Raw genomic sequence first — 27,051 nt, forward strand, 5'->3', positions numbered from 1 at the left:
AGGTTATTCACCTCTCTATACATGTGTGAAGATTCTCTTGGATGCTGGTTCAAGAGAGGACACTGTGCTTACCTAAGTTACCCAAGAGTCATGTTGTGTGTCATTCAAGCCACATGCAACACTTTCTGCATAGATCCAGCCAGTCTGTCTGTAATAAAATAAACTAAAGATTATCTCGACCTTGGGTTACCTAGGAGATGGACCTCAGAGTGCATCCTTATCAAGACGTCTGCATCAGTCAGTCGACCAAGCAGACAGAGAGGAGGGACAGAGTCTGACCTACTGTTTTGGAGAGTCACGGGCTGCCACCTTTGGCTTACTGTAGCTCAGCAATTAACCCTAACGACTCTACATTTATTAAAGAGGTGGTATTATGCTCATTTCAGGTTCAAAATCCTATTTAGGGGTTGTACCAGAACAGGTTTACATGGTTTAATTTTCAAAACAACACCATTTTTTTTTCATACTGCACATTGCTGTAGCTCCTCTTTTCACCCTGTGTGTGAAGGCTTCGTTTTAACTATGGAGTGATACATCTGGTCTCTAAATGATCTTTGTTGAGAGTTGCACATGCGCAGTTGCTAGTTAAGGACTATTAGCCAATCAGAAGCAGAGAAGGGCGGGTCGTGAGAAGCCAGTAAACAGCTTCGGTTCAGCTGTAGGCTACATGTTGCTGACCAGTTTGGCAACATGGACTGGAGCAGAGTGGTGAGTTATTAATCTGTAACAAAAGTATCTTTCATCCAAAAAGTTTTAACTGAGCTCTGTCTCTACATCACAGTAACAACTTCATGTCCGTTGACTGCCTGGAGGGTAGCTAGTGTTTGGAAGGGTGAGGAGAGGTGTGTGCTGCAGCTCTATGTTTTTGAGGGCGTGTCGGAGTAGCCACTTGGCGAGCGTTATATGAGGCGCATTTAGCTTTTATCCCTGTGACGTCACAAGGATGAAAGGGGCTTTTTCACTTTGCAAACCTATTACATGCACAAAAAAGGTAAATAACTCAATAAAGGAGAGGTAAAAGCCAAAAAGCATAATACCACCTTAACTTATATGAAGGTTGTCACGTCTTTCTGCACTAGTACAAGATCATAGCTGTACTATACTGACGTGGTAGTTCCTCTTACAGACAGACAATCTGTTATTGGTCAAAGTTTAAGCGCAGCTCCTGAACAGCTGACAGGTAACATTTAGAGTTTAGGTCGTACCCTCTCCTCCCAGCCAAGAGGGCTCCAGCAGCTCCATCATGTACTCCACCTCTATCAGGATATGAGGCCTGTTACACTCCACAATCACGTAAGACAACGACGGCAGGAAGTCATCCCAACTCACTTCCTGTCCTGCAGAGAAAATAACAGGAGAACAGTATAAGGGTAACCTTTCATCTTAGATTTTTTTAACCCAGGTTGCTGATCATTTGAATTAAATAATTTATATATAGTGGCAAAAAAGTCTTTTTAGACCAGTTTCGACCAAATCTGTGTTTCACAATTAAACAATCCCACCACCTAGCCTGGCATAGTTAGCTTCCTAATTAGATTTTGTAAATGTTAGATTGATAAAAATATGAAATAAGTATGTATGTAAGTATAAATATGCACCAATTCCAAAATTATACCCGATATTCCACTGTACTGACATGACAATGCAGCAGGTCATGATGAAGAGCAGACAGGTCGTGCTACAGCTCACACAGATCCAGTATGTCTGAAGCATAGAGCTGTTCAAAGTGACAAGATACTTGCTTTGCAAATTTTGTTGTTGTCCAGTTTGTTTAAAAACTTTACATCAAATTTCCAGTTTCTGAGAATGCAGGAACTTGAGATCTGTGTAGTTTTTAAATAAGGACGATTACTAATGAGGCTGTTTTTGTTTTTAAAGTTACAGCAGAGCCTTAAAATCCATTAAGATAACTATGTATTTGGTCTCACCGTGTAAGCACCCCATGGCCTTGTGGATGCACTTGCAGACTTGCAGCAGCAGCAGCACCTTGTCGATGGGCGAGTGTGTCCTCTGCATGAGGATCAGCTTTTGCTTCACCCTCTCCACCCCGCGGCTGTCCGGGACACCCGTCCGCACGCCGAGCCGCTCCATGGCGGCGTCCCCCTTCAGACGGAGCACGTTTTGGGTGAGACGCTGGCTGGTGCCGTCCTGATTGTGCAGCTCAACCAGAGCTTTTTCAAGGTGGGACTTCAGGGGTCTGAGCACACAGGAGAACATGGCCCGCTCCAGAGCCAGGTCTGAGGACAGAGGCAGATTGTTTGGGAGATTTGGCGAAATCTGTCTCCCATCGTTCACTTAAAAGAGCCGGCTCATAGAATGACTGACACATCACTATTTTATTTATTAGGTCATTTGCAAGTAGAGACACATGTCTGCATATCTAGAGGCACTGGCAAGAGGCCCAGAAAGGTGTGCTGCTATTGCAGTGAAATTATTAGGGTGAATGAAAACAGAATCGCTCTGCCAATGTAGAAAATGTTTCAATAAATAGATTTTTAATACATTGCTACCAACCTAAACCCTAATTCCATTATCCATACAGGAAGGATGCATTTTAAACATATACTTAAAATCTAAAACTTTACTCCCTGAAAGATTTACCAAATACCAGTAAAAGGGGTTAATGTTTTGTATGATCGTGCCACACATTGTATCTTTTCCTTAGGACGTCATTTCTGAGAGACATTAACATACCGAGGAATTTGTCGAATCCTAGGAGCTTCTCCAAACAGGTAGCTAAATGGGTAATGGTTGTGTAACCATAAGCAAATCTCAAGCATCACAATAAGCGGGACCTTATCATTATATTGTAGTTTAGTGGTGCAAGTTTTCAATTAAATTAGCCCAAACTAGCTGACACACAGCAAAGTTCTGCTCACACCATGAAGTGAGATAACAAATTTCATCCATGCCTCCTCTCGAATATAATAGCTCTGAGAACTAGAGCCCGACTGATATGGGATTTATAAGACCGATACGATTTTGAAATTTGAAGATTTAAAAAGCCGATATTCCCAACAAAGATTATCCCTAACATTTGTTACGTGTCGTAATAAAGACCTCATCAAGATAACATGACATAAAGCGGTTTAAAAATAACTATGTTTTATTGTAATATTACTTTGAACAAAAGAACAGCTGATCAATCATGTCTTTAACATACATTTCACACAGACAATGAAATCTGTACTTCAAATACAGATTCTTGTCAAAGCGTGTTTGAAGCCAAACTGCGCTTTATCGTGACCAAAGCACCCCTCAACTGATCATTAATCTGCGCTGAAGTAAATCAATTGTATTTTATAGAACAGGTTCCTGTAGTCATTTGTGTATATTTGGGGCGGCAGTAGCTCAGTCTGTAAGGATTAGACTGGAAACCGGCGACCCTCCGGTTCCCAGCTCAGACCAGAGTTGTGGAGTGTGGACTGTTAGCTGGAGAGGTGCCAGTTCACCTTCTGGGCACTGCCAAAGGTGGCCTTGAGCAAACCCCTGAACCCCCAACCACTCGGGGCGCTGCACTGAGTGGCAGCTTGACATCTCTCCGTGTGTTGTTGCATGTGTGTTTACTAATTACAAAAATAACACCAGAGTGAGAACATTGTGGGAGTATTAAAGTATGTCTTCTTCTATTGTGTTATAATAACAGCTGGTGGTGATGGTCAATGCTCGGATAGATGTATAATGCTCTACAGATGTAAAATATTGTTTAAATATTAGCACTTATGGTGGGCAAAATCATTTTTGAGACTGTTTTCATGTTTGGTTATTGGTCCCTGATTCCTGGGTGGTGTCCCGTATTTATTCATCCTTATTAATACTTTTTGTAATATAAATAACTTTATTAATGTCCCAACCAGTCCCAACAATGGTTACGACATTATGACTCATAATCAAAATCCCTGATTCAGAATATAAATGGTAGGTATTTTCACTCTCTGTTTTTCCAAAGATCAGCACCGTCAAGATGGTTTGCTGTTGGTCAACAAAGCAGATTTGCGTGTCAAAGTTTACCAAAGTTGAAGTCAACGTCCTTTGCTTAGAAGTCTTAGTGTCGGCCTTTTTCATTGCTAAGAAAAAGTTATAGCTACAGTATGTAACTCACTGTTTTTACATTTCTGTTTGTGAAAATATTAAACCAAGGAGACACAACCTGTTGATTAAAGTGATCTTTAGAGGTGCTGGTTTGTATATGTTAAAATGATTTACCAGATTTCCTTGTTTGCATGCTAAGCTAAGCTAATTGCCTCCTGGCTCTTGCTAAGACTTAACACACAGATATGAGAGTGGTATAATCTCACTCTTGCAGAAAGAAAGCAAATAACAATATTTCACACAATGTTAAATATAAGTTAAATGTATTCCTCAAAAGCCCATTTGAATTCTGTGCTCTCACATGTGGAAACACACACACTCAGTGATTCTCCTGCAGTAGTCTGTGGGCAGTCCTGACTAAGTGGGTAACAATTCTCCAGAGCACACTGTTTTCCACTCACCATCAATATCCTCCCCTCCCTCCTTGATGTATCCCTCCTGTCCTGTATAATCTCAACCCCCCCCCCACACACACACATCTACCTTACTATATATCCCCCTTGTGATTAATCACTCACGCCCTCCATCCTCTGCTTCTCTATGTTCCTCTCCTCCCCTCTCCCAGCATCCCGCTCTTTTTTACCAGCTCTGGAGAGTAACAGATTACATGTAGTGTGACTACACCGTGGTTAGTTACTGGCTAGTAATGAGAAAAGCCGTCTTTTTTTAGCTATTAGTCAGAGATCTGTAACTGATTACTTTTTCAATGTATCCTGCCTATTTCTATCCCTCCCTCCCTCCCGCCCTCCCCTGAATCGTGCTGCTCTTCAAGTGAGCGTGGGACTGTGATATCTTTTTATGATAAACGAGGGGGAGGAAAAAAAATGCTAATTCCTCCCACCGACGCAATGCGAGATAAATCAGAATCAGAGCCCAGGAAGGAAGGACGGGAGGAAGGAAGGCCGAACGCTCTCCCCTGAAGCCTCTGCTCTTGCCAGGCAACCATCCATCATCACACATTTACACACATTTACACCTGCGAAACACACACTCAGCCGCACACAAAGGAGTCCAAAAAAGAAAAACCTACGCACAGGACTGTGTCAAAAGATCTGACTAGAATCCTTCCAAAGTAACACCCTGCGATGTCTTTACAATAATCACACTTTGAATGCGATTGATGTGAGTGCAGGCGCATCGGGCAGGGCTTTCCTAATGCTGTTTTCTAAATATCACAATGTGAGCTCTAGTGGATGAGCCCCCCACCCCACCCCCACGCAAACTACTTTGTGTTGACAGTGCCTTTCACTGGAGCCTGGGCAGCCCACCATTTATCAGAAAAGGCTGTCTGTTTCCATAGACCTGCGTCCTCTGGCACTGTGCTCTATTGAATCAGTGTTTTCTAATAGTACAGTATTTTATCTCCACATTTCTCTCTCTCTCTCTCTCTCTCTCTCTCCTCCAGTCCCCCCGCTGCACTCACTGTGATGTGATAAACTAATCATGCATGCATACCAAAAATTTGCAAGGTTGAGGAGACTCAGCTCAAAATGTAACCCAGCACAGTCAGCTAAATTCAATGAAATAATACACTCAGTGACAGTGATTGAGTTTCTTTCCCGGTAGAATGAAAATTATTAGAATTGTGTAGTTCCACAATGGAAAGGCTTTTTTCACTTTAATTTGAAACACTTTCTAATATGGTATGCTTTATACGTTTATACGATTAATGAATTGAAATTAGACGCAGTATTTGTTCAGATTTTAGGTAAAATGTAAATCTGTCCGTGTAGTTTGGTTCTGCTGTATTGTTCTGAATCTGCCTCCTGACAGGATGTTGGATCAAACAGTCAGGCACAAGGCTGCAAAGCCAAATGTAATAAGTCATCTCTTCTCAACCGCATAGCTTGCTTTGCTGCATAGCCCCGCAGAGTTGTAAATTAATGTATAAGTATAAACGTATAAAGTATAATTTCTAAATCATGTATACATGCTTAATGAACCATTAACAAGGATCACTTGCCAGGCTGTAAAATTGGTAGGTTGTCGAAAAGAAACTGACTCAATCAGTTTCCACTTTCTTACACGAATGAACCTGTAAGTAAAGTGTCAGCCTCGTCAAACTGATTACACATTCATGAGTTGCATTCATCTGACTGTAACAGGATTAATTCACATTTGCTTGAAAGAAATTACAAAAAGTGACAGGACATACATTATCAGGCGATTATAAATTATACTTAATTGCTTTGTGCTTTGTTTAGCAAATCATTTATTAATATTTTATATTTACATTATCCCCCTGCTTTGCAAAATAGTAGGAGTATATACACCCGGTAAAGGGAGTTTTGTCTCCCAAGTGGCAACCCAAAACTGGTCCTTATTAATATCTTATTACCTAAAGCGTTAGTAAGTCATGTGGTGACATTGATCAAGCCAGTATTTACAACATATAACCCCCTTTTGGCCATTATAATGTCCCTTAAGCATATAGTATACCTGTACATTGCCAACATTATAACATTTTTGTAATTTTTGTTTCAGCAAAGGTGAATTAATTACTGTGCAATCAGAGAACTGATTAATTTAATTTGTGCAATAAAGTGGAAATTCATTGTGCCTCCTAGGAGTCCAAAAACCATCTGAAAGACATCAGTGAGTATTTGAAAGACATGGTTTATGCAATTGTTCAAATACAATATGTTTTACTTTGGTGTGAGCCATATTGTGTATTGACATATTTACCAGGTTTGTGTTTGTTTACCTTTCTCGTTCTCTGGTACCAGTGTTTCAATGGGAGGCTCCAGCTCGCCGCTGTCCAGCAGGCAACACTTTGCCTGGGACAGAAAGAGTCGCAGACCCTGCAGGAGCTGCACAGAAGTCACACGTGACGACGATGAAGAAGAGGAAGCCAGGGATTTGAGCACCTCTCTCTGTGCCAGGAGGAAGTCCTGAACCATGCCCCCAAAGGTGGAGCGCCTGTCTCTGGACAGTTCCTCCACCAGTCGCGTCAGCCTCTTGTCCGGAGCAAAGAAACACACAAATGCCTCGCTCATACGGTGCATCCCACCACGGCCTCGGGAGCGCACGAGCGGCGGGCGCTGGTAGGTGTAGGTTTGGGCTCGGGCCATGCTTTCTGGATCTGAATCCGAGTCATTGTCCTCGTCCATGCTGCTGAAGGAGCTGCTGCTGTCGAGCTCGGCCAGGGACGGAGCTGGGCGGCGCTCCAGGGCCAGAACAGCCACCTCAATGCCTGGCTCCTCAGCTCGGGCAGACGGCTGGGGCTGCGGAGGCTCCTCCACCTTTCCAGAGGTCTTGGTCAGGACAGAAAGATCATTTTACAGCACGATAATTAAGATTTTGTGAATGAATCATACATAGATAGAAGACAAAGGATGATGGCATTGTGTTCTGGTCAATAAAACAGAGGGACTGTATGAATAGAGAAATGACTGAATGGATGAATCAATCAACTGATAGTGAATAGTGACAGGTGAGGAGACCCATATTAAACTCACATTTATATCATTTCTTAATCTTTGCATGAATAGCCTGAAGTACCCGATGAGTTGAAATAGGAAAGCTGCTTAGTTTGAGACACTTGGTTGTTTATATCAGTAGTTCGGGGACCCCTATGGGTCCTGGAGGGGGCTCCAGGGGTCCCCAGCCAAAAGGGTATTTTTCCCCCCACAATATTTCCATCCATAAATAACACAATGACAGCATTTATGAGTAGTTCGGTCATGAGTCTTATACACTTTAGGTAGTAAAACATCTAAAAGCAAAAATCCTATCAGATGAGCGACCCTGGGTCTTATTTAAATCTTAATTTGTGTCAGTTTAGGGGTCCTTGATGGGAAAACCACTGGTTTATATCATTAAAAAACAATAATGTGAATGCCAGATGATTTCCTAAACCTTCTAATATTCACTAGGAAGCATAACAACACACGAACAAAAATAAGTTTGATACACGTCCTTTCACCCACACTAAAGCACCCAAAAGAGATATTTTAGAATAGCAGTTCTCAAAACAAGGCAGAGCATCTGTTTATGGGTTAGATCAATTCAGAGGATAGTTAGAGCCATTAATATTTTTTCGCTTTCACATCATGTTAATTTTGTTGTGACCCATCAGATATTTTTTATACCCCTTAGGGGGAATAGGGAACCACTTGTTTTAGAAAATGCTGTCCCAAAAAGGCTCAAATGTATCCACATCAGCAAAGTTATGGTCTCTAACACGTATTACTTGTGGCACATAGACAGGCATCATATCCTCTTCCTCTGCAGACCCAGGTGACACAGCGGGGGTTCTTCTTAGGACCCCTGCCCCGGGGTGAACTCTTCTCTGAGGGTTGGTGCTGGCCTTCTGCAGCCTCTCTGACCCGCTGAGCTGCTCCCCTGACGAGGAAGGTGAGTAGGAACCGACCCCCTCGAGAGACAGATTCATGGAGGACTCGGAGATCCGGAGCCGCATGCTGCGCTTGAAGCGGTGCCGTTTATTGGAGGCACTTGGGTTCATGAGCTGTGGCTGCTGTAGAAAAGAAAAAGTAGATTCAGTCCTTCATCTAACAAGAGCCAGCTGCTTTATCAAAGTGTTTTTTCAAAGCTATTAGGTGAAGTGTAAGGTGAACAGTAGCTGTACTGGTAGCCATATAGAAAGATGGATTTAGAGGACTTGTAATGGACGTAACTCTGAAAACAGTGAACTTTTCAGGAACTAAACAAAACTTTACAGACCTTTTCACAAATAAATTATAATACAATTATATACAAATAAACACATTTTCAACTGGTTTTCATTGATCTTGCATAATCCTCCCCTGACATCCTATAAAAGACTGTGTAAAGTTTAAATGAAGGTAAATGGTCTCAGAGAAAGCTAACACAACTACACAACCTTCGCTACTAACCTTGCTAACCTCCAGCTGAAGGAAGAGCGGGTTGATGAAGCAGAGTTTGCCTTTTCTATATCGGTCCTGGACCACTGGCATCTGACCATGGCTGCCGCTGGTTGACGCAACAGGGTCCACTGGTCCATTCTGGATCTCTGAAGCACTCGGCGCGTTCCAGAAATCTAGTGGCCAATCCAGAAATAAGAAGTGCATTTTTCACATTCAATAATTGCAGATATACCAAAGAATCTGTCATTTTGTTTGCAACAAGGGTGAAAATAGTTTAAAATCAATGTATTATTCACTTGTGTTAAAATGCTACACATTGAACCTTTATTTTTTCACTTAACTGCTTGAGAACTAGAGTAGATTTTGCCATTTTACAAAAGACAGCAATGAAGCAATAAAATACATACTGTGTAATGTAAATGTAAGTACTGAAAGCTGACTAGAGCAGACTGATATTGCAGAACCATGGGGAGAAATAGTCTTTTATCTTTGAGCTGCAGTCCATGACACATGCTGTGTCTTACTTGTGTCATTTTTAGCCACCTTCAAGTCACACCTCGCACTCTTCTGCGGCATTGCATCAGGACATGTTGCCATGTTAAAATAGATGCAAGCGGGCAGTCACTCCTTTAGTCAGTTATTCCTTTACTTTCTCACATGTTCAATGTGTTTCTAAAGAGAAGCTATTACAGAGGAACTTCACTGTGTCCTCACTGTATCCTGTACTGCAAAGTGTTAATTTAAAAATAATGTCTCACTTTAGTTTGATAGTTATCTACATAATGAATGTATGAAACTTTTTTCAAAACTTGCAGGTATGCTCTCTTTTTGGTAGTTGGTTAGTTAGTGGGCAATGTGAAAGTAGCATAAAGAGTGACTTGTAAACAAGACTAAGAGTCTGCAGCTGTGCTGGTAGTTCTGTGAGGCTAGCATTGGTTTGCTTTAAGCTAAATGCTAACGTCAACATGCTACCATGCCTACAATGATGCTTAAATAAATGCAGGTAGATTTACTTCACTATCTTAGTTCAGCATGTTAAAGTTATGCTAATATTTGCTAATTACCACTAAACATAACAGTTGAGGTTGATATCTGTCATTCGTTTTTCAGGAATTTGGTCATAATTGGACACATTTTAATTCTGACCAGCTGATAATGCTAAATGAAAAGTTTGGTGATCACGTTGATCAAGTTATTAAAATTCATCCTGACGTGGATATGAATGTCTGTCTGCCTAAACGTCATGACAGTTCATCCAAATGTGAGATATTTCCATCTAGCCCAGTCTTAGATCAACCAACAAACAGTGCAATTAGAGCCACCATACTAGCAACGCTAAAAGAATAATCTTAGTAAAGTAACTATTATTATTCTTAAAAGACAAAGTTAAGTACTTAGTAAGTTTAGTCTTCAATCAGTGTACCTTGTCCCATGTGTGAGATGGCCTCCAGCTGCCTGTGTGTTGTGGCTTTAGCGATGGCCTCTGGTAGCTGCAGCGGGAAGGGCAACACATCTCTGCAGACAAGGAAAAAAATGGACACTAGAAGAAATTAATTTAAACCTTGAGCATGTGTGTGACCATGAGATTTCCAGAGGATCTTGGCTAAATGCCATCAGGCTCACTGCATGGCCAAAAATGTGTGGACACCCACATGGTGACGTTCACAGCTCATTCCAAAATCATGAGCAGTAATAGTTATCTGCTACTACAACAATCTCTACAAGTTTTTGGTACCTGGCTGAAGAGATTTGGAGCGAATTATTGAGGCTGATTGGGCATTAAGGCCTGGCTCCCAGTTGACTGGTTTTGGATGGGGTTGAGTTCAGGGCTCTGTGCAGGCCAGTTAAGTTCTTCCACCCCAAACTGGGGTTTTATTTATGAAGCTCACTTTGTGTGTTGTAACAGGAAAGGGCTTTTCACAGTCTCACTAAAATATCAGTGAACGCAGAATTAAGGTTTACCTTCATTGGAACTAAGGGGGAAGCCATGAAAAACAGCCCCAACCAAGAGTGTCTGGGACAGGCACGTCCACATACGTTTGACCACAGGGCATATTAGTTCAAATAATACATCACCTGCTGATACAGTAGAAGGCCACCAGTCGACACAGGTCAGGGAAGCTGAGTGCTGAGCTCTCCAAGGCGAATGCTGGTTATAGAACAGACACAGTTTGATTGACAGCTGTGGAGGCAGTGGGAGACTTGTTCAAATCTAACAGGAAATATGGCAGCTGCAAATAATTTGGAGGACCAATCCTCTCTGTCCCACACTACTTCACCCAGTATGAACTGCACCACAAACGGAGAGCAGGGAAATGTAGCATTACGTGGATAACACATGCTAATCTGGCTTGTTTTATACTCACTGGAGTCCTCCTCGCAGATGAAGCACTCCTTAACAGAGGAGGCACTTTTGTCCGATGTCACTCTCAAACAAAGCACCTTCCTCTGGCTGGAGCTGCATTTACGCACCAAAAAGGTCTATACGCACCAACAACCACCACAGACACAAGAATGAGTGTTAGTCTTTTTGAAACATATTTTCTTTTTCACAGGTTTTTTATGAGGAGGTACAGATGGTACAAACAGCAATCTAAATTACAAAATAAAAGCTTCTGTACATAACACTTTCTTGTTAATCTGTGTTTAAAATCGATTTACATGTTTTTTTTAAAAACAAACATTTAAAGTGTCACGCTCTGCCGGTTGGCCATCCTTTGTGTTTACTTTTGAGTTTGGTATCTGCCTTGGTATGTTGAGTTTTGGGTTCTGTCCTGTCTAGTGTCCAGTATCTGTTATATAGTCTGCTTGTCATGTCTAGTTTCTCTGTTTTCCTCTGCTCTCTCTCTCTCTGCCTCGTTAGTCTCATGTCTGTCACCTGTGTTGCTCCCGCCCTGCTCGTTAGTCCCTGTGTATATATACCTGGTGTTTCTGTCTTGTCCTTGTCCGGTCATTGTTCATGTTACCCCCCAGTCTGTCGTGTGTACTCTCTGCCTGTAACCAGCCTTGCTTGTCTCGTCTTGTCTCGTCTTGTCTCGTCTTGTCTCGTCTTGTCTCGTCTCCCGGTACTTTTGGATTTCTGTTATTCAGCCACTCACCTGTAAGTGTGCTCGCTTTTGTTTGTTTATTAAAACCCTTCGTTATACCATACCTGCTCCGCACTGTGTCCTGCGTTTGGGTTCTCCAACCTGCCTCCACACCACGATCGTGACATAAAGTGTGTGAAGGTTCCTATTATATTCATCAAGTAAATGATAATTGTGACTTAATGAGTAGTTCAACATTTTGGGATATGTGCTTATTAATTTTTTTCAGACGGGATGAGCGCTATTTTCAGCAGCGGAACAACAAAACGTTATTATGCAAAATTTGCTTTTAACTTTTATTATAGCCTACTAAATGTTCTTCTTCTACACTGGGCTTAATATAATTATTTAAATGTGTTCATTATGTTGTTGTTTGCTTACTGTAGCCTACAATTGACTGATTCATTTTAAAATGTAGGCTAATTGACTATTTTGATCTGTAATGAAACTGAACTGAATAGAACTGCAAGCATTTGTGATTGGGGTCCAAGCAACCCGGCACCAGCTGCGACCCCTATTAATTGAAATAGGTTTGTCAGTTGCCGGCGATGTTGCAAAAAAAAAAACATCATCGCACAGAGGCGTGTCCTATCCCATACGATTTGGCAGCATCACCCAAACCCGTGGATATAAGGTTTATGAATGTGCGATGTACTGTCGTGTAGTGAACTTTAGCGTTACATTGACTGCTGTGAACAGAGGTCAATCGTTGGTGTTTAAAAAATCCTGAATATTCGAATCCCAAAATTGAAAATTGGATACTTACCCAACGAATAAATGGCTGGACCCAAATATGTGAATATTCGCATTTGAATATTCGAATAATCGGGTCCAGCCTTAGCTTAAAAAGCAGAAGCCTGACGAAACAGCTAGGCCAGCATTCTCCCTATAAAACCACAAATTGTCATTACATTTCTGTTCATGTAGGCCTACTACCTGGAAAACAAGATGCAGTTTTTACATTGTTAAAAAAATTATTTTTAGAAAAGTTTGCCCTGCTTCTAGTGTTTAGGCTAAGCTAGGCTAATCGTCTGAGAAAGTGGGTGAAAAAGTGTATTTTATTTAATAAAGATAAAATAAAGAAAAATTTTGTTAGCTACTGGTATACTATCAGTGCCTCAGAAGAGCTGTAGTGGTTGACAACAAAAGAACAAAACAATTCTTCATGACTGGGCATTTTAAAGCGAATATTCACATTTCCCAAAATGTTGATCTATTTACTTTTAATGTTTTTGATCAAGTTTAACAAATGTTTTCTTTCATTTTTGGCAAAATTAAGGTTCAAAGCATCACAACAATATGGGCATGCCAAGATGACTGACAGTTTGGGCTTGTAAGGAAGAGGCAAAGTCAATTGGGAAATATGTAAGGAAATAAATGAAAAATAAATAAACATTAAAATAAACATAAAATAAAAATTTAAATAAATAGATAAATGTAAAAACATATACAAAAATAAGTGAGCAAATATAGATATAAAAGAACAAATCAATATGAAAATAAATATTTAGAAATTACTAATAAATGTGACATTTATGTATTTATTATATTCACTCTTTCTTATATTTACACATTTATATATTCATTCTTTATTCAATCATTATTGCATCTATTCCTACTTTAAATAATTTATTGATTGTTGTGACACTTTGAGTTCCCCAGGTAAGACATATGAGTGAAATAACTGACTTGTCCGTACCCCAACAGGTTCTCTGAGCAGCATATAGAGGGCAGAGTCCTGGTTGAGAGACAGCTGCAGCCACACAGGATGTGTGAGCAGCAGACGATCCAGGACACTGAAGGCCCGCTGGGAGCCTCGCTGGGAACTGCCCACCTCCTGCATCTGAAACATATGTACAAATATATCGTACAACAACCATCAAATAAGTTTCCTCTTCCAATTATTTCAGCACCAAAAAATGTATTTCTAGGGCTACTTTCTATTCAATAAAAGGAAAGTTGAGATTAGCTTCTGGAACAAGAAAATTAAGTCCCAACTCTTGTTCGTTTTGTTTGTAAGAACATTAATTTCCATTTAAAAAATTGCATTTTATTTTTTATTATCAGAAAGATTAACTTCCCAGTGTCTGTATTTCACTAAATAGTTTTTTTGTGTCTTTTTGTCAGCGAGTCATATTAGCAAATATTTAGTTTGACCAGATTTTCCTTTAGAGCTGTGCCCAGAGTTAAACCTACGCACTATACTTACTTAGTAAAAAGTTGTTTGCGTAAAGGTGATCATAACTGCGTATCCACATACACATTCACACTGCATGCAAGCATTTACAATTCAAATGTATTGCTGAGGACCAAGTTTGTTGCTTTAAATATGGTGGGCTGGAGAGGTAAATAGTAAGTAAAATGGATGTCTGTGAAGATTCTCAGTCATACATGTTATAGGTCAAATCAAGGCCAACTGGACTTGGCTGAGGTTACTTTAAGATGTTTCATTATCAAGGTGATGGATACCAATTGATTCGTTATTGTTCCTGGCTATTGTAATGACAGTCGTTATGGTTCTTCTAGTCACCTGAGGCCAAGTTTGAACAACTGTTGTTGGCCTTGTCGTGTGAGGCCAAATGTAAGCGTTTGTCCAGCTTCCTGGGAAGTTATTAAATGACAGCATTGTAAGAGGGGATAAGTGGTGTTACAGACCTTCTCCCTGTTGGGAGATGGTCTCTCCACTCTGGTGTAAATTATTCATTAGAACAGTCAGGAGCAGAAACGCACCAGGTGGTATCCATCACTTTGGTAATGACCCCACAGAGGTTAAAATAGCTGTGACTCACTGCCAGTCAGTTAAGTTACGTAAGTTACACAGGTAACGTTACTTAACTTGTGTAAGTTAAGTGACGTCCGTAACAGTTATTTTAACCCAAACCATGATCTGTTCCTCAACTTAACCAAGTTTTTTTGTTGGCTCGACCTTATGAAATTGCAATGTTTCACAACGCTAACTTGACCGCGGAGTCCTCAACGTCGCAAAACAACGCTAAAGGGGTTGTTCCCAGGTTTTTAAAAAGCAGCGCCAAGGGGTTTTGACCAATTCACCATATATCCATAAAATGTTTTGGCTTTGCTGCATGTCATGATCATACCCTTCTCTCCCCATGTTTACTGTGTCTTTCCCTACACTGACTGTCAAATAAAGACCCAAATTAATCTTTTAAAAAAGAAAAGAAGGCAAATAAAATCTTTGATTATAAATCCAATGTGTATCTAATATCTAACTGGCTCTCATTTAGCTGAAAATCTGCCGTTCATCTCAGTGTTCACGTCACAATTAATTATTTAATTAATTAAAATTCAGGAAATCCAATTAGACTGTGACTGCATTACCAAAAATCAGATTCGTGTCTGTTTCAGTTTGCCAGTCTGCCTATAAACATTTACATATCAGATATAATGTAATTTCTTTCAATTAATCGTGTGCTCTCTAAAAGCAAACTTCAGTTTAAAGTTTTAAAGCAGCTTCTCATCCTTCTGATCTGTCAAAGTGTTCATGCATGTTGTACACCTCTCCTCCTTCTGTTTTCACTTAAACAACAGCATAAATATTTCTAAAGATTGAATGTTTATTAACTTACACTTTCTGGGGGAAGAAATGCACCTTTACATGTCCTTCTTAAAACAATCTCTCAGTCTGAACTTCGGGTTTTCCTTAATTTTGTCCCTTTAATGTTAACATTCAATCATACTTTCTCTCTCTCTCTCTCTCTCTCAGATTGGCTTGCTGCTGGATGTCACACTGTGTGGGCTGCTGGTGAACGCTTGTGAGCGTAGCAGCAGATGGTTGCCATAGCAACATGGGCCTACACATCCTACCAGGCATTCCCACTCAGTGAAACACCCTTTCTCTGACAAGTTGGAGATGCGCGTGCACCCACGAACACACACACTGTATTTATACAGTATACACACACCACACAGTATTATAAAGGTTTCCTGTGGCGCAGAGGTGTTTTATTTCTAGGAAGCTTTTTTATTTTTTGGAGACAAAAAAAACAACAAATAAATAAATAAAGCAATGATTGTGCTGCTCCGAAATCAGTTGCAACAACCCTTTTTCAGTGGTATTAGAGGAAGAATTATGAATATTGTTTTCATTCAGTAACTCATTAGAATTTTTCCTCACCCTTATTACATAACTCTCCCCTCCTGTATGGGACACCATCCATCCATGTGCCAATCTGCATGAGCAGTTAACAGTAAATAGCATCAGAGGGGTTAGGAATCAAGTACAGCAAATATATAATAAAAAATATATAATTGCTGTTTGCTGATAATATGTAATATATGTAATAATAATAATAATCAGATTTTTTCTGATGGCTGATAACTTAAAAAACAACAACTTTACATTCTGTGTAAAAATGAGAATTACTGAAAGTTTGCTAAAGCAAAAAAAAGAAGTTGTTTGGTTGGAGTTAGCTAAACATGACAGACGTGTCAATCTTACAATTTCTTCAAAAAAACTAATTTGTATATTGGGATACCTGACAAAGAATTTAAGACCAAAAATACAGAATCAGATATGTAAGGATTGGAACAGTGAGTTGGTCAGCTTTAATGTTAGCATGCCTGGCTAACTAGCTTTCTACCTACAGTACTAACATTATCCCAGGCCACAGAGGTAACCATCGGTTTCTCTAAAAGATAACTAAATGGCAATGTTTTAAAAAACCCAAAATGATGATTACCTCTGTGACTAGAGTATATGCTAATTCACTTGCAAGGACCACACAATCAACACGTACGATTAAATGATTTATTGATTGAAACAGAAATATACAGTTGATGAATAGACATTCGAAGCGTTGTGGGGAAGCTACGATAGGGAAATCAGCCGTAGCACCCGGGCATGATGGACACCCTTATAACCCTATGGAGAGGAAGAAGGAGATCAGGAGGCAGAACAGAGAAAGGGGTAGGGGAGGGGGGATGCAGAATGTGAGAGCGAAGAAGAGGAGCTGGGACATGTGGGTATTTATGGAAATGCTGGCGATGACGTGGTTGATGTGTGGTCCCGCTCCTGAAACTCTGCTAATTAGCTCCACTACATGAGAGGCACAACCTGGGGCTAGTAGTAACCTGGCATTTCTTCCGAATGCAAGGGGCATGGTATTAGCTTTATACATTAGTCTATAGGGTTACAGATCAGGTTTGAATAATATATATCATATATCAGTCTAGAAGGATCTGTTCTTTATTTAGTTTGAGGAAGTTTACACTCCAGCAACTCCGGCCAAAGTTGCACTAGATAGCAAAAGCCAAACTTAATCTTCATCCTCAAATCCTTTCATCTTATAGATGGGTTTCTTGTATACAAACATTACTGGATGCACGTGCAGTCAGGCGGAAAATCCGCTTTGGTAGCCGGTCAGAACCACTGCAATCAACATCGCGAACAATTCTACATCTAATTTTTGTAAGCATCTGCTGAAGCAGCAACGTGAAACATAGCATTAACATAACTAGTTACTTTTAATACCCAGTAATGAGTAAAGTAATATTTTTACTTTTTAAAGGAGTGATAAGTAAAAAGTAACTCATTAAAATTATTGGGTAATTTGCCCAACACTGCTACTAGATTTGCCGTACAGACTGATAAGCCGCGAAGACAGAGTTCTTCTTTCTGCCCCCTGGTTGCATCTCTGTGATGACGTTGCGCAGAAACCTGTCTATAAAAGAGAAGCATACTGGAGCATATGTCTGTCATAAGCAACCATTCATGGGTTATGTTAGAAAAAATACAATTTATTTATTATTAATTTACAGTATGATATTTGGACTGTTTAGCTCTCTCTTGAATTACACAATATATATCCTGTATCACGACAATGTATAGTATGTAGTCTGGGTGCATATTTAAGACCCATTTTGTTTTGTTTTAAAATGTCAGTCAGCTGACTACTTTAAAAAGTTAGCAGGACTGTTTAAGCAGTTGATAGAGGTTTTGCCTTCGCTTTTCATAGTTAGCTACAGTTGATAAGATCTGATGGCAAGAATCATCATTTCAGACAACAACATCATCGATCATTGGCTAGAAATAAGAAGCCTCTTTTTGTTTACTTCTGTGTGAAATCAAGACCCATTGTTCAGGAAATTTCTGCAATTTTTTCTGTCATCGTTATTTTAGTAAACGGCATGTGTGCCGTGCAAGATTGGAAAGTTTGACAGGCTTGTAACCAAGGGGGGCATTGCAAGCTGTCAACTGCTACAAACAAATAGTATGAGTATGAGTATGGCAGTTTTATCTGTCAAAGATACACTTCAGAGATTTCTCACTTCAAAACAGACACACAAGAGCACTATAAGTCAACAAGCATCATCTTGAATAAGGAGTCCAATGTTTTGATTTCAAGGTGTGCTTTAAAGAAAAATAATTTGTGAGTGTGACTCTGAGTGGGCCTGCAGAGTCACCCCATTGCATATCTGGAGCCAACCACCACACAGGTCTGCAGTCCGATGACCTAACCACACAGGACCACACAGGATAAGACAAGCAGAGAGAGAGAGAGAGAGGGAAAAAACAGAGAGCAAGACCCTAGTGTTTCACTAGCCATTTCCAGGTCCGCCTTACATAAAATGCTGCCCACACACACAGAAAGACTTATGTAATTCCCTCAGAGAAAGAGAGACACACAGAGAGGGAGAAACAGAGGAGAAAGATGAAAAGATAAAATGATGAAAAAGGAAGAGAAAAGCCGGGACTGAAAAATAAAGCTGGTTAAGGAAATCAGAACTTCATCCTGCAGCGCTGCAGTTCAAGCTGGCAGACGGGAACTGTAAAAAGCAGAACGAGATGAACACTGTATATCTAACAAGGTGTTTTTGCACCTGAGGGGAAGCAGCAGCAGCAGCAGCAGCAGAAGCAGCAGCAGCAGCAGCCGGGAACCCAGCGGGGTACGCCAGAAAGTCTGACACTGCTGAACACACTGAGCACTTAACAAGTAGATGAAGAGACAGTTAGGGCAAGACTTGTCTGAAGGGGGATGGAGGGAGTAGAGAGAGGGAAAGGGGTGCTCTGTGGGGAGTTGTAGAGGAAAGTGGAGCTTCGGAAAACCCTAAATTACTTTCCTTTTTCTGGGAGACAGGCTCAGTAGAGGGGGAATAGGCTCGTACAGGCGAAACTGGAGTGTGCGTTTATAGTGCCAAAAATCAGCAGGCTGCTAATGGATATTTAGGAAAGGGGACATTAGATGTTATTGTGCAAATGCTGACTGACTGCTAGAGAAAACCTGAGCAGTTTACACCTTTTTTGCAGGAGTGATGAGAAATTTGGACACAGATGCAAAGCTGGACAGAAGGACTGACCAAAATGCTGGCCCAGACCGCGATGACGGAGTGATGGAGAGACTCAAATTTATTAATTTTTTTTGTGGATCTGAGAAAACAACAGGTGCTGTAGGTATTAGTGTTGATTTACATTTTCCTGTAGATTTTTGAGGTGTTGGTACAAGATAATCTGTCCAGCCTAAGAATAAATAGAGGTATGATTTACGCAGAAAACATCACCAGCCGTCACTCATCAGACCATGGTGTCATGCATCTGTTAATCAGATTTAAACACACAATTCATATGATAAATCCTTCATTAAGAGATATTCAAACACACAAAAGAAGACTGTCAGGGCTGGAGGTGAAGCAGGTTAAACCTGAATGAAGCTGAAGAGGTCGTTGATGAGAACACAGATTTTTAATTTTCAGGAGAACAGTGTGGGATGAGAGAGATCACTGACTGTGAGCAGCTGCTCAGCGAGAAGCTCATTCTGGTGCAGATGGACAACATCATGGTGTCCAGATTTATCCACCTCCAGACCAGTTCCCCATCAGGTTACAGAGACAGTGGCGCCCCCAAGAGACCAATGGTTTCAACCTTATTTGAACAGTTACAACACTCTGTGCCACCTCCAGATGTTCCCCGATGACAGCTTTGTCATGTTGTGCATCAGTGAACAAAGGAAGAGGAGTTTTGTCATGAGAACCACCTACAGCTCAGTGTTTGCAAGATGAAGGAGCCTGCAGGAGATTTCCAATAAAGCCTGAAATAAAATGGAACCATCCAGAGTGAGGTATCAAAGCGCATGGAGAAGGAAACACAGTCTTAAAGAGTCCTCATAACCTTTTTTTCAGACTCATTTTAACTTACAAACAACAAAACACCTTGGTCTGCCTGTAAAGTTGATCATAATGCTGCAAGTGTGGCTGCAAGTTTGTCCCTTCAAGGGGGTGAATGAGACAGAGGAGCTTTCAGCATGTGAACGCACCACCAGTTGTTTGCTCTGGTGTGCTGGAAAGACAACATAAACACAAGGGATGCAGGAATATATTAAAGGATTGTACCCATGGTTTTGAATGTTTTAGAGGAATAACAAACAGGTATTTTTTCAAAGCACACCATAAATTTTTAGTCTGGTTTCCAACCATGGGGACAGTGGTTGCCATTCGTTTCAAAGTGGTAAAAAAAGATAATGTGAAACTTGCCTATCAAAAGCTTCTTTTTTCCCTTAAAGTAGATCATTGCGTGGTGGTGCAGCAGCGTTCTGTGTTGTTCCGGCATCCTACAAAACTCTCCCTACCAAGTTGCAACTGTTGCAAGAAACAATCACATTTATTCCATCTTTCATCTGCGTTGTTGAAAGTTCGATCTCTCACCATCATTTTGTAGCTCATGAATGCAGCAGTATTTAGCAGCTGACTTTCAAATCTTGGATGCCAGAGTCAAGAAAGAGTTTTTACTATTTTAATTTTACTATTAATCACCTGGCTCCCACAGTATTATATTTTATATTATATTATATTGCTGCATCTTAGCTGCTGCACTATTTTATGTCTTTTATGCTTCTACCTGGATTCTAGATCAGCCGATCAGCCATAACATTATGATCACCTGCCTAATTTGGAGGTCCGGTCAACACCTTGAACTCACTGTTTTGTTCCTTTTTTGTGTTCCATTCTTGAACCATTTTTGCTTAGAGGCAGGGTGAATTATCCTGCTGAAAGTGCAAATGCCATGAGGGAATACCGTTTCCCCGAAAGGGTGTGCATGGTCTGCAACAGTGCTTCGGTAGGTGGCACGTGTCAAAGTAACATCCACATGAATGGCAGGACCCAAGGTTTCCCAGCAGAACATTGCCCAAAGCATCACACTGCCTCTGTCAGCTTGCCTTCTTCCCATAGTGCATCCTAGTGCCATGTGTTCTCCAGGTAAGACACAATCACACGGGCCCGGCAATCCATGTGATGTAAAAGAAAATGGGATTCATCAGATCAGGCTACCTTCTTCCATTGCTCCATGCTCATGTGCCCATTGTAGGGGCTTTTGGCAGTGGACATAGGTCAGCTTTCTATCAGAACCAGCATTACCTTTTTCAACATTTTGACCTACAGTAGCTTGTCTGTTGGATCGGACCATATGAACCAGCCTTCGCTCCCTACATGCACCGCACAAGAGCTGCAGTTTTGGAGATGTCCTGACCCATTCGTCTAGCCATCACAATTTGTCCCTTGTCAAATTGCTCAGATCCTTACGCGTGCCCATTTTTCTCCTTCTAACACATCAACTTTGAGGACAAAATGTTCACTTGCATATATACCACCCACTGACATGTGCCATGGTAACGAGATAATCAGTGCTATTCACTTCACCTGTCAGTGGTCATAATGTTATGGCTGATCGGTGAATATATTTTATCCATGTTTGTAAGGGAATCTGAAACTGCTTCGCTGTAATTGTTGTGTATATCACAATAAAGAATTTAAACTATAATATGCAGTACAGCATGCAGAATAATCTTACTTTGGCAAAAATAAAAATAACTGTACGTACATTTACACAGCAATGGACAATCTCACTTAATTAAAGTTTCAAGTATTTTACAATTTAAATCTTCATACTAAACTAAAACTAATGGCTGCATGAGCGATAAAAAAAAAATCTAGGTATTTCATAGATGTGGAAAATTATCAGCACTAATACAAAATATATACATATAAAATATTAAATGGTCCTTTAAAGGAGGAATCCACCCTTGGATCACTAAGTCTGCTAAGTTCAACCAATTCCTGGAGTTAGATGTGGCGATTTAGATTTTCCACTTACCTCCTCTACTTCTACTCCAAGTTAGTGATTTCCTACAGCTCCCAGAATTACTTTCAGCAGCCTCCACATGCACATGAACTTGTATTCAGCTAAGTATTTTGTGTAGGTGGATATAGTCATAATGATAGATAGTGAGAGCAAAAGAACGCAGGTTTCCAGTGAAGAAAAACTGCCCTTTACACTTAACAGAGCACATCTTCTAGCTGGATAGCATTTTCTGTATCCTCAAGGGATACAGAAAGAGGCAAAATTAGTATCCCAGCCTCTTCTTTAAAGATTATTTGAGACTAAAAATGCTGCTGACGTTTACAGTTTATGTATTCTCATATACTCAATTGGCTGCAATGGGAATTGATCAGTGATAAAACGTCTGTACTAAACTGTACATTCTGCCAGTTATGCACAGGAAAAGGAGAAACACAAAACATAACTAAATAAGTCCAGAGACAGTTACAGAGACTCCCGAGACAGCAGCAGAGGGAGGATGGGGAGGAAACCGAATCTCCCACCCCCTTGACTCTGAGCTGATGCAGCTACAGACAATCTCTAGCCTACTGCTTCATCATCCAAGGTGCAACACAGAGTCTTCACAACATTTTATCCCCCCCACGAAATGTCCACCAAACCTCCAGCCAACAAACATGTAATGATAGTGACACTGAAAACAGTCAGCGGTGTCGTGCACTTTGCTCACTCTCACATAAGGTATTTCCATCTGGTAATTTTGAAAAGCAGGCAGTTAAGCAAAACAAAATTTACCCGTCTAGCTATCATTTGTTTGTTATATTTTGCTGTTCTTATATGCTTTGCTTCTCTTATAGATAGTTTTATTTATTTTTTTTTAGTATATTCTATTATTTGTTGTCTTTATTGTAGTAAGTTTCACAGCTCTTGGACACCCACACGATGCTGTAATCCACACTTTTTTCATACTTTTTATCTGACCGTGACATATTGTCATGTCTACATCTTCAATTTTAAACAGATTTTACTGTCAGCGTGTATTTTCCCTATTTTCCTTTATGTGCATCACATTCAGGAAGCTGCAAACGTCACTTAGTTGTAACCTACTCATACAATTTACACTGAAATGACTCATATTTTCAAACTGTCTGTCACAAAATGTATTTAAAATTTGAAACCCGCACACACACAGACATTTCACCTCTTATTATGACAGAAAGGAACAACAGACACATCCAGCAGGAAGTGAACCCCAAACTTTACTAAAACTTTTGCAGTCCAGTCACAAAATATAGTGTCCATAGGCTAGACATTGTCAACGTTGGAGTCTGTAACTTTCTGCAAACTGTCACTCTCTGCAGAGGCAGCAGGCAACTGAAATAATTTTTTTAACTAAAGATGGCAGAGTTGGTGTAGAAGCTTGGTGTTTGCTCAAATAAGCAATTAAAATACTTGAGCTCATGCTTCTGCATTTTCAACCATGACAGGTGCACCCCAACAAGCTGATCAACATTCGTCAGTAGTGGGCGTAGAGAGGCTCCAACTACGGTAATTGTGCCAGTTCTTGTGGTTTACAATTATCCACCATACATAGTCAGAGTTAGCTGCCGCCTCTCCGGGCTAACCTCGGTTCCACTAGCTTCTGTAACTTAATGGGTTTTCTCATAGAGGTTTTTTATAGCTTTTTAATGCATGCAATCTGTTAAATTAGTGTGTGCTTTTGGTATTGCAACGCTCTGTGATGTAATGGCTGAATTGAAAAAAGACAGGGTTTCTAAATATTTTCTCTTTTTCCTCATGATTTTACATATTTACATATAAAAACTCTGAAATGTCATAAAAATAAAGAGTATATGCACAAATAAATATTCCATCCATCCATCGTCAACCGCTTATCCTGCGCACAGGGTTGTGGGGTAGTTATTTATTGTATTTCATAATTTTTCTTCTTTACTGTCCTTTCTATTGTTATTTGCTATTGTGAAGACTGATTCTACAACATTTAACATGATTGAAATGAAATGGAAATATGTTTTGGTTTTGATTAATAAAGTTTATTGTAAAAAAAGAAACATGTCATGGTCAGCATCATTACAGATAGAGCTGCAATACTAGCATGATATTTCGTATCAGCTGCTGGAGAACTGTAAGTTAGAAAATAATGATATAAAATAATAAATTTTAAAACTTATTTTGCGGGTGAATTACATACTTTTCACACCAATACACTTGTTGTTGATGAATGGATTAAACAAGGCTATGCTAAGCTAGGTGTCCCCCGCTTGTATATTTAACATACACATTGGGTGTGGTATTGCTCTTCTCTCTTTGTGAAAATATCTAGTAAACTTTTACTGTGTTCAAATGTAATTGCTGGTGACTTTTAAGGTCAAACAATTTGGTTGTTTTTCAAACACGAAGCTAACTTTCTATTCTAAAATAAATGTACAGGAAAGTAAAAGTCTAACATCTTGTCATTTTAACAAAAATAAACCTACATTGTCTTTGTTAGCATTGCATTAGCATTCATTAACTAGCTCAAATGAGGCTTTGGCAGCATACCAGTAAGTGAGATTCATTGGACAAGTGTTTTATCTTGGTTAAAGGGATAATTTGGGGAAATACGGTTACTATTTTCAGAGTTAGATGAGAAGATTGATACTCTTCTGATGTCTGGGTACAGTACAGAGCTAGAATCCGGAGACAATTAGCTTAACTTAGCTTAGCATAAAGATATAAAGACAAAGGGGGATGAGAAACTCGCCTGGCTCTGTATCTCGTATCAGGTAAAAATTATTTGTGATTTGACTGTGTAACTGGCAAACAACAGCTGGGCGCAGTAAGTTCCTGTAAAATAGTTTTGGCTGTGTGGTCGCTAGGCAGAGGAGACGCCATACAGCACTCAGCAGATGGATAAACTCATTTGTCAATAAAAAGCAGCTAACATCGAACTCTTGAAAAGAAATAAAATAAGGATGTTGAGCTAATATAAAATAGCTATGAGCGAGGGAAGCACTTCAGCTCTCTGTTCAGGTAGATAAATAACTTTAAACTCATGAAACAAGTTGCTCTAACAAAATAAACGCAAAATAATAGTTGACCACACATTAATGAACTGTCGTTGTTTCCATCACAAACTAACTGCCAACTTTGTCAAAACAACGACTGTGTACTAATTATTCATCTCATCGTGTGTCGTGTTTGACGCAATCCACAAGCATCCGTCTGTAAAATCTCTCATTTGCACAAGAGTGACCATGACGGTTGCTAAGTATAACCAGCAGCCCATCACTGCATGCGTAGGATGACTAATGGAACAACATAATTGCAGTGGGCTATAAGTATCCGCAGGGGGCACCAGTGGGCACAGGGGCCTGCTGACTGATGACAGGTGTCCGTTTTGATGCCTGCTGCAAAAGCGCCATAGCAATGGCACTCAGGGCCAGTGACAAGGAAGTGAGAGCTGTGTGTGTGTGTGTGTATGTCTATGGGTGTGACGAAGTTGTACAAAAGCATTAGGATGAGTCACAAGTAACACTGTGGCTGTAGGAGAGAAGAAGGACTGTTAGCATAACTGTGAATATTCATAATTTTAGAAGCAGATCGGTTAACTGGTGCGGTGATTCAGAAGGGGCATTATCACAAATAGTTCTGTCAGACCAGTAATGTGTGTGTGTTTATTCGTGTGTGTGTGTTTGTGTGACAAGATATAGAGTTTCCATCATGATGTCATTAAATCTTTAAATTGCCTCATGGGCATTCTCCATGAATGGTCTTTCCTTGATTTTTCTCTGCACTGTGACACTGAACTGAACCAACTCTCAATCGACATTTTGCTTTGACTCTGGGACACCCTCTAACACTAGTCTCTATAAGCAGATACCTTTCCATTTGTAGTCTGATTAGTATTGACCAACCAGGCTTTGGTTGCATAAACAGTCCGTGTGGAGGGCAAAAGAGGTGGAACCCATTGGATGAAATGCAACCTCAATGCAAACCATCAGCTATCGTCTGACGATGATTTCGTTTTCTGAACCCAAGAGATTAGATTTTTATCAGCTTTTTAAAATTGATCTGCATTCAAACTGTCATCAGACGACAGCTAATGGGATCCAAGATTGCTAATCGGACTGTAAACAATCACCAACGCATGGAAGAGGAAGACTTGGCCTGGATATCCATTATTGCTAGTATCCGCTGGCCACACTGGAAGCCTCGGAAGATTAGCCGTTGCCCCCAGAAGCTAAATCAACGTCAGAAGATAGCCAATGGGTTCCAAGATTGCTGTAACACAAATAAGGGGCTGCTCGGGGTCTTTTGGCCACCAGGGGCCAAATTAAAACAAAAGTTAGGATTTTGTTGTATACTTTATCATAATAAGGCAAGCATCTGCACAATCACAGATAAAATATTCAAACTGATAAATGTTCCACTGTGTCAATGTGTCAATAATTCTACTAAACAACTCATTTGATTTGAAGTCATGCAGCACCATGGTGGCCAAGTGGTCTCAGCTATAGGACGTTCATTCACAAAGTGGCCAAAAACACAATTGAATGATAATGTTGCGCTAACTGTTAGATGTGGAAATAGACAACTAACACGTTAGCAATATAAACTTTAAAAGTGGTGATATTTTCGCTCCCCCCAAAGTGGCCATAAATCTGTTATTGCAGGTACATTTAAGTGTCCATTTACAGGAAACTATACTACATAGATTTAATTTTATTTATTTATTTTACATTAAATGAAATGTATTTCTTGCCAACATTTTCACGTAACAAAGTTTCTTTTATAATAGTTTTGATACTTTAAAACTACAGATATTAAATGCTTCGTTCAACCCTGGTTGAAATGACTAATTCTAATTAACGACTGGTCAAGGTTTTAAAGGCCCTCCACACCCGCACAGGTGTTTTTGCGATCACTCTGGCTAATTAGACCTCTGATATTACCA

General features: G+C 40.1%; 1 protein-coding gene across 1 annotated transcript in view; it reads right to left on the reverse strand.

The window, feature by feature from the left end:
* rin1b (Ras and Rab interactor 1b) overlaps positions 1 to 27,051 on the reverse strand; it is a 37,462-nt gene that overhangs the window by 6,131 nt on the left and 4,280 nt on the right. The window contains exons 2-10 of the mRNA XM_046063848.1: positions 13,725 to 13,868; positions 11,306 to 11,420; positions 11,016 to 11,088; positions 10,363 to 10,454; positions 8,949 to 9,112; positions 8,285 to 8,569; positions 6,797 to 7,346; positions 1,929 to 2,237; positions 1,206 to 1,337 (exon numbers count right to left, since the gene is read on the reverse strand). Of these exons, the coding sequence (XP_045919804.1) occupies positions 1,206 to 1,337; positions 1,929 to 2,237; positions 6,797 to 7,346; positions 8,285 to 8,569; positions 8,949 to 9,112; positions 10,363 to 10,454; positions 11,016 to 11,088; positions 11,306 to 11,420; positions 13,725 to 13,868 (1,864 nt within the window). The remainder of the gene's footprint in view (positions 1 to 1,205; positions 1,338 to 1,928; positions 2,238 to 6,796; positions 7,347 to 8,284; positions 8,570 to 8,948; positions 9,113 to 10,362; positions 10,455 to 11,015; positions 11,089 to 11,305; positions 11,421 to 13,724; positions 13,869 to 27,051) is intronic.

Source organism: Micropterus dolomieu, linkage group LG12, assembly GCF_021292245.1.
Source record: "Micropterus dolomieu isolate WLL.071019.BEF.003 ecotype Adirondacks linkage group LG12, ASM2129224v1, whole genome shotgun sequence".
In the NCBI taxonomy this organism is placed as follows: Eukaryota; Metazoa; Chordata; class Actinopteri; order Centrarchiformes; family Centrarchidae; genus Micropterus; species Micropterus dolomieu.